The sequence below is a fragment of the Trichechus manatus genome, unplaced genomic scaffold, assembly GCF_000243295.1.
Source record: "Trichechus manatus latirostris isolate Lorelei unplaced genomic scaffold, TriManLat1.0 scaffold00273, whole genome shotgun sequence".
Lineage (NCBI taxonomy): Eukaryota > Metazoa > Chordata > Mammalia > Sirenia > Trichechidae > Trichechus > Trichechus manatus.
In genome coordinates, this window is record NW_004444209.1 from 987,622 (window position 1) to 996,676 (window position 9,055).

The window sequence follows — 9,055 nt, forward strand, 5'->3', positions numbered from 1 at the left end:
GCCACTCTTACCTCCTGAGAAGCCATTCTCCACATAGTAGCCAGAGTGATCATCTAAAAATCCAAATCGGATCATGCCAACCCCTTCTAACCAATTGCCATTTGCATCTTGACTTTTTTTCTGCTGATCTCTCTAGCCTCATCTCTTACCACTCCCCTGATGTCATAAGCTACTAGTGACCCTCCAGCCACAGTGGCCTTTCAGTTCTTCAAACATGCCTTGCTTATTCCTAATTTGGCACCTTTCTCTTTTGCTTCTGCCTGGAGCACTCTTTTCAAAGTCCTAGTGGCTGACTCTCATCTTTCAGGTCTTAATTCAAGTGTCTTATTTTCAGAGGTCTTCTCCGACCACCTGGTCTAAAGTGATCTTCCACCTGTTGTCTCTCCAAATAATGTTATTCTGTTATATTTTCTTCACAAGCATTTATTTCTATTTGATTATGTATTTATTTGTTTATTTCCTGTCTCTCGTAATAGACTTTTCTTCCTAGACTCAGGTCTCACAAGTTCTTCTTTGCCAATTGGAGGATATTTGCAAGTGGAAGATACGCAGGACAGACAAACATGGAAAGTCTTCTGGATCAGATGTAGGCTCACTGGGCTAAGAGAGTCTGGAGGGAGCATGGTTTGGAGCCAAACCAAAAAACCAGACCCGTTTCCACCCTGTAGGACAGAGGAGAACTGCCCTATAGGGTTTCCAAGGAGCAGCTGGTGGATTTGAACTGATGACCTTTTGGTTAGCAGCCACTAGGGCTCCATGGTTTGGAGAGGGAACTCAAATTCACTTACGGACTTTGTTGATATACAAACCCAGATCTTTCTTTACATAGTTGTAACCTACTGGTGGCACAAACGGCTTGCACTGGTCTGATAACCTACAGGTTGGTGGTTTGAACCCATCCAGCAGTACCATGGAAGAAAAGGCTTGGTGATCTGCATCTTTTAAGATCACGGCCAAGAAAACCCTGTGGAGCATTTCTGCTATGTAACACCTGGGGTCACTGTGAGTCGGAATTGACTTGACAGCAACTAACAATAACAACTCATTTGAACATACAGTTTTCTGTTCTGTTTTCTTCCTGTAACATTGCCCATGCACATTTCCATGCATCAATTTACTTTTTGCATTTATTGTTTTCAGCTAAAGTGGTAACTTCATGCTGCATTTAAAGCATCACGTAGTTGCCCCATCATTCATTTGGTCACTCTTAATTTTGAGGAATTCGTATTATTTTTAACCTTTCTCTGTTACATAAAGAAAACATACGAACAAATTTGCACAAATTTACTCCTCACTTTAACTATTTCATCTGATGTATTTTACAAAATGGGATTATTGGGCCAAACATTAGGACCTATTTTATAGCTATTTTTATTGTCAGATGAGGACAATATTTGGAGGTCAGGGATCATGAAACACTCTTAAAATATTTAAAAGCTTGATTGTGAAGGGGAATTGGACTTATCTGAATAGCTCCAAATGGTAGGACTTGTATCAGAGAATTGCTGCAGTTATAGAAAAGTAGAGTCGGTTCTATATAAGAGAGTTTTTAATATTTAGAGTTGCCTGAAAACAGGACAGATTGTCTCCATAAGTACTAAACCCCCCTTAAGGAGTCCCTGGGTGGTGCAAACAATTAACGCTTGACTGCTAACCAAAATGTTGGAGTTTAGAATACATCCAGAGGCACCTTCAAAGAAAGGCCTGGCTATCTGCTTCCAAAAGATCGCAGCCTTAAAAGCGCTATGGAGTGCAGTTTTACTTTTACACACCATGAGCCACCATGAGTTGGAATTGACTTGAGCGCAACAGATTTTTTTTTTTTTTTTTTTTAAGTTTGGGTATTTTTAAGCACAATGAGAGAGTTTTAAAAGAAATTGTTTTATAAGCTTTCCGGATTTGTGATTTGTGTATTTTCCTAGCCCCCCATTCATTTGCTCCAAAAGCAAATTTTGTTCAGCAAATATTAAGACCCAGTGTGTCAGGTATAGTTAGCAGTGGCCCCTAGTCCTCATTGGCAGACCCCCAGCAGAGTCCCCTTGGGCAGGCAACATGGGAATTACAATGGCAAGAAAGCGTCCTCCTATCCTAATCTCAGAACTGCCCAGCAGGTGGATAAAAACTTATCTCCAGCCCCTTGATGTCTCCTGCTCTGTGTTCATTGTCTGCCTCCAGGTCTTTGCCCATCCTCCACCCTACCCTGTCTAGAGGATTGGTAGGTAAATCTTTACCTACTTATAAAACCCTTATTACAAGATGTTCTCTCTGAATACTGTGCATGGCTCCAATTGCTCTCAAGTCAAACCCAGCAACTAAGTGACTGATTCCAAGCAATTGTTATATTATCTTGTTTTAATTTTGCTAAGAGATATATTTGCACCCCAAACGAGGGTTTTGGGATCCCAAAGAATCTGCAATTGGTGGAATATAGCACTCCTATTCACTAACATAATCTCACCTGTCCACCACGAGCACGTGTGTTTACAACACATGCATGCACACACACGCACGGGCACACACGGGTGCACACGCATGCACGCACACGCGAGCACACACACACACACGAGCATGCGCTTCTTGGCAAGCAGCCTGATTTATTGAAGGAATCAGTTGCTTAAAAATCTCTTTTTTGTTTTCTTTTCTTAAACCACCTTCCTTAGTAAAGAGTAATCTCAAACCATTAGGTTAATTAAGGAAGAAAGATCCCTATTGCAGATAGAGACTCAATCATAGACCCTGAGTTTTATTCTTTCTTGGAGCGTTTTTTGCTGGTTTCCTCTACCATCGTCTCACTGGTCACAGAGCAGCCCTGCTCGCCTTTCTCAGTTCTTCCAGAATGTAATGGGAGACCCTCCCCAAGTCACTAGAATGACCCACCGAGTGGCTGCTCAGTGCAGGGGGAGGAGAACACGCTGAGGAGAGATGAAGCCTGGGTTCAATCCTGGCGCCTCCACTGGCAGGCCGAGCCTTGGCTACCAATCTTCAGTGGCTTCCCTCCCTTCCAGAAGGCCCAGTAAAACCAACAGACATGGGAACAGCAGAACATACAACCACCAAAGCTAACTGTACATTGTGTAGGTGGACACATTACAGAAAATGGACTGGCCTTGCAGTGTCAATGTGAGGTTTTAAAATGTCTCTTACGGTGACTTTTGTGCCCAGAGAAGAATATTTGGCAGGCTAATTTGACTTTTTACAATGTCTGCTCACTGTGTTATAGCCCAGTTCTTAAGTTGTTATGCTTAACTTACAAGTGAGTAAATTTTAATAATCACTTTCAAAGAGGTATTTGATGACTATTTGGTCCCATTTACAAACATAGTTAATAAAACTCCTTTAAACGTTTTAAAAACTTAATATAGTCCATGTCCTTTTAAAGTAATTTGGTCATCTGAGCTAACAAACAAGACATCCCTGAGTGCCTAATTATAAATTTAACAACTCACAAATATATGGTGATTCAACACCTAAGTTCTCTTAAATGTTCCAAAATTAATTTTTAATGGAAAATTCTATTTCAAATCACATCTAAACCGATCATGCATTTTAAATTAGAATAAGTCTAATCTGTTACTATAATAGACCAAATTGTCTTAAACACTGCAAATACCTAAAACCCCAAATACGCATAAATCCCTTAATGCAAACATATTAATGCCATGCGTTTGAATCTCTTAAATGTTTCTATCCTTAATTCTAATTTTTTTCGGTAGTAAAACATACTTCCAACCGAAAACCAAACCCATTGCCGTCATATCGATTCTGACTCATAACCACCCTGTGTGTCAGAGTAGAACTGCCCCATAGGGTTTCCTAGGCTGTGATCTTTACGGAAGCCAGATGCTGCATCCTTGTTCCACAGAGCGGAGCTTTCAGTTAGCAGCTGAGAGCTTAACCACTGCGCCACCAGGGCTCCTTAAAACATACTTAACCTGTTGCTGTCGAGTCAATTCTGACTCATAGTGACCCTATAGGACAGAGTAGAACTGCCCCACAGGGTTTCCAAGGGGCAGAAACGAACTGCTGACCTTTTGGTTAGCAGCCACACTCTTAACCACTGTGCCACCAGGGCCCCCAAACAAACTTACCCACTAGGAATTAATTATGCCATCCCAAATTGTTGGGGAGTCCTTCCCCAAGTGATTTGTTTGGGAGCCCATTCTCAGTGACCCAGAGAGCATAACCAGCAGAGATTTCATCCTAAGGCTTCCAGAGTACCTCTTCTCAGGTCCCCAACTGCCTCGCTGAACCCTGTTTTACCAGTGCTGTGTCATTACTCCCTGAAAGGGCTGATGTCACAGCTCATGGCCCCTAGATTCAAGTTACCTGCCCTCGAATTCTTCAGCCTACACACGGAAGTCATAAACTCCTACCCAGGTTGACACACCACTTGTTTGGATATAATTAATCTATTTAAGGATTCATTTTATTCTGGATTCTTTACACACTCTTCCCAGCATCTGGGGCCACAGCTCTTACAGATATTGAATGGCTGAATTTCTCTTGGTTTTCTCGGACTCTAGTTACAGACCTAAAGTCAGGCCAGAGATTTGCAGCAGGAAGATTAACATTAAGCAGAGAAGGAATTTTAGGTCAGGATTAATAAAACCCTGGGGGAGGTGGGAGAAAAATGTTACAGAATACATATCACCCATTAATCTCTTCTGTCTTATTGTTTCATAGGGTTTCATGTGCATTATTTAGTCTTGACTCTAAATTAGATAGTGAATTTTTTACTGCAACATCTTAGGTGTGTTTGCCTAACTCCAAATCACAGTCCCTTCCAAGGCCATAACATGTATTGGGCACATGTTAGGAACCCAATGAAACCTGGAAAAAAGAAAATAAAAGGAAACCCAAAAACTTTTATGCCCTCTAGAGGCAGAACTTGGGATAGATGAGGAATTACCGGGAAAACAAAAAAACAAAAACAAACAAAAAAAGAATGAATTGGCACAAGTGTCTCCTAGATCGGGACCTTGAATGATTGGGTATGATGTTTCCACTAACCAAGGCTGAGAGACCCTGCAAGAAGAAGGGCAAGCTTGGAAGCTGGGCAGATCACCAGCTCAGTTCTGAGCATATTTAGGTTGAGAAGCCTGTAGGAGGAGGCTAGTTAACAGTACATAGATGGATATATGTGGCTTGAACTTGGGAGATCTGGGCTGGAGATACGCTTTTGGGAGCAAATAAGTGTCAGTTGAAGCCATGATGTGTGTCAAGTCACTCAAGGAGAGTGTAGAGAAGGAAAAAGAACCAAGAATAGGGCCCTGAGAAACACCTTCCTTTAAGGTGCAGACAGAGGAAGTGGATGGAGCCTTCCTGGGACACATAGGAGAAGCTTGTTGTTGCTGTTGTTTACTGTCGAATCGATTCCAACTTACATCGACCCCGTAGGACAGAGTAGAACTACCCCGTAGGGTTACCTAGGGCATAATCTTTATGGAAGCAGGTTGCCAGGTCTTTTCTCCCACGGAGCAGTTGGTAGGTTCAAACTGCTGACCTTTTGGTGAACAGCTGAATGCTTTAACCGTTGTGCCACCAAGGCTCCTTTAGGAGAAGCTAGAGGGCTCCAAACCTTCATACTTTCCCCTGGGACAGTAATACACACTCTATCAGGCACGGCAGTGTGTTTTATTGCAGTAAAATCAGACACATGCCCTTGCCTAGCACAGGCAACCCAGCTCAGATTCTTCTGCCCTTCCTCCTTGGTTAGTATCCCCTGCCTGGAGTCCCTCTGAACTGTCCAGTCACAGCCCCTTCCAAGGACCTGACCTTATTTTTCTATGTGTAATTTTGTGTTCTTTTTCTTTAATAGAGTTTTCAACATTTCAAAACCAAACCAAACCAGTTGCCATTGAACCGATTTTGAATCATGGCCAACCCGTATGTTTCGGAGTAGAACTGTACTCCATAGGGCTTGCTCAATGGCAGCGAGGTTTTGGAAGGAGATTGCCAGGCCTTTCTTCTGAGGCACCTTCCAGGTGGGTTTGAAACATTATCCTTTCAGTTTGTAGCCAAGGGCTTAACTCTTTGTGCCACCCAGGGCCTCCCTATAAGCCACAGGTCCCACACAACCTGGATCCACCCTTGCTGAGATCCTGAATGCTTGACTCTGGAAGGGCCACGAAGTACCAGGCACTCAGAAGGCAAAGTACGCAGCAGTGAAGGGCTAAAGAGAATGACCTCTCTTCCGTCATCGTTTGGCGCTTCCATAAAAGCCCCTAAGGAATCAAGAGTATGTGAAGCTGGGTGTGTGGGAGGGAAATGGTATTTGCAAGGGGGGTAAGGATTAGTAAAGAACTCAAGAGAGGAAACACAGCAGCAGCTTTGGGAGTGTGCAGAACTTTAGGGGTGGAGGACATGGCCTTAGACAACTTTGTCCAAGTGCACAGGAACCAGCTCATAACCCAGGTAATCCTTCTGTTGTGGAGGGTCATAGGCCACAACGAAGAACGCATCCAGGTTCTCCTCTCTGTACTTGCAGACTGGGTACTTCCTGAGATGTGTTAATACTGGGTCAGGGACACAGGCTCTTGGCTCCAGTGGCAGTTTTCACGGCTGTTCTTGCAGGCTATGCTGGGGGTTTGGCCAGTGGTGGCTGCACTGGAGAAGGACTCATGCAAGAAGAGGTTTTTGCAGCTTTTTGTGTACTTGTTGATGTTCTCTATCGAGGTGTTACATCTTTGAGGGCTGGACTGCATGTGCTGAGTCTCAAACCACTGAGCTGAGGTCATGTTACTGGGCTTAGCACTGACCGGGACCTGGGCCACCCACAGCCCCAGCAGCAGGAGCAGCAGCAGGGGCTGAACCTGTGTCTTGGCAGGTGCCATCTCTCCTAAGGGGGACAATGGAACAGAAAGGAGAGGTAGGTGGGTGAGCAGGTCATCATGGGTGAACCCTGCTAGTCCTTCTAAGAATTTCATACCCTAAGTGAGTTCCTACAACCCCAGATATTTAAGAACATCACTGATAGTGTGTTGCTCAATTTCAGCAGATATTGTGCCTGGTTATGACCCCAATAAATACATTGTTTAGCTCTCACAATAGTCTTATGAGGTGAGCATGAGTTCCTTTTTTTCCATATGAGCAAACTGAGACTCAGAAAGGTTAAGGAAATTGCCCATCATCACACAGCTAGAGCAGGTCAGATACAGGATTTGAATCATGGTCTCTCTGCTTCAAAAGCCCAGATTATTTATTTATTTATTTATTTTTTAAATTAATCCTTAAAAAGACTTTACTGAAGCTTAAGACTAACAAAAGGAAGAATAACATAAATAGACCATCAGCTCTGGCTGAGTCCAGAGCCCAGGCCCATCCTCACAAGCTGTGTCCCTGCCCCACTTCAGTGAAGCGTTTTCTGGTGCAGCTGAGGCTGTTCTGAGTCTTCGTCCAAGAATATGAAACCCAACGACAGAGCGGAGTTCCTGCCTGACAACCCCCCACCTCCCATCTGCACCAAGACTACCTCCCCAGTCAGTATTTTCATCTAGGACAGGCCTCTCACCAGGGTGTTTGACTGTGAATGGATTCTCCTCCTCAGGAGAGCCCCACCCCTTGCCCACAGTGGTGACCTTCAGCCTCTGCCTCCATCACAACACAGTGTAAAATCAGTACTAGAGGCATTTACTTGCCAGGGAATTGCTTCCTTCCATTTCTCCTTCAAAATTATAAAACGAAATGTCATCTTTCATTTTCAACGTTTCTCAAGGTCTGGTTTGTATAGTCCCAAGCCCACATTCTTTTCACTCTCCCATGCTTCACTTTAACTCTAAGAAGTCAAACCCTGAAGGGAAACTAATCTTGGGAAAAAAAAAGGACAAGAGTCCATAATCCACTCCCAGGATAGCTCAGGCATTCCTGAAAGAGTCTTTATTAACTTTGTGGGGTCAGGCTAATTTCTTCCTGTTCTGTGGCCCAGATTCTCACTGAAGCAAGAAAAATGGTCATCACTCCCCACCAGGGAATTACTGCTCTAGCTGGCAAAACAGCATGGTGAGCTGGGTTCTTCCCATGTTGGAGAATGTCTTGGGATGAGAAAGGATTAGAGCTGGAAGAGACCTTAGAGATCATCTCATGCCCCTGAAAGGGCACAGGCTCTTCCCAAGGCATGTGAGTGAGTGGCAGAGCTTGGGTCAGGGGCTGGTTTCCTGACTCTAGGCCTGTCACTTGATCTAGTGCCAGGTGAAAAGAGAAGGAGAAAGCGTTTCCCATGGTGTGAGCAGAAGGCTGAGAATGGTGAGTGTGTCTGTGTATGATTTTAGGTAGTGCATGAACATTGCCTTAAAGAATTCTCCTCTAATCCTTCTGATAACATTAAGGAACAAGTCTCCTCTTAGAGCAAGAAAGTGAATTCTTTTTTACTCTCTAACGTTTGATTCTCTACCTTTTCAACAGAGACAACAAACTCAGGCTGATTCTTCAGCAAAAAACAGTATCTGGATAGAATCTAATACAATTAGTTTGCATTCGTTATGTTTATTTTTACTTCTATTTATTAAGTGAGACTAGTATTTTTTGAAAAATGGTGTTATGCAGTTTCATTTTCAAAGAGCTATCTGAATTAAATGAATAAATAAATATTAGTAAATTATAAAACTAGTGGTAAATGGATATTGTAAAAATGGTCAAGATAGGAAGCAAATGACCGAAGTTGGGGGAACTCTGTGTTACAATGTCTCAGGTGTGTGTTCATGTACTGGACCCCACCCAGCATCTCTCCCTCTGGGATTTGTGTGACTTCCCTGACTTTGAGATAAACCGCTCCTTGAAGTGGCAAAAATCACTGAGGCTCTTAGGATCCATGTTGCCAAATGGGAAATGTATGAGATGTTTGTCCTTCCATCTCCAAGATAGAGCCTAGTTCACCAACAGAACTCACCCTTTCCACAATGGGAACTGTTTTGTGCACTTCTCCCCATAAAGCTAACAAAACACTAATTTTGAACCCAGGAGAACATTAGCCAGCAAGCAGTTGATTTGGGCCCTGGGGAGCAAATTTTTTTTTTTTTTTACTCCAGGAAATCATTTCCCTTCTGCAGGCACATCTGAG

At 43.3% G+C, this 9,055-nt stretch overlaps 1 protein-coding gene across 1 annotated transcript; it reads right to left on the bottom strand.

Moving 5' to 3' along the window:
- Nucleotides 1-6,369: 6,369 nt before the first annotated feature.
- On the bottom strand, nucleotides 6,370-6,926 carry LOC101353877 (ribonuclease 8). The gene is given in 2 exon segments (XM_004391255.3): nucleotides 6,370-6,515; nucleotides 6,518-6,926. Coding segments are annotated over 2 exon segments (555 nt in total).
- Between the last annotated feature and the right edge of the window lie 2,129 nt (nucleotides 6,927-9,055).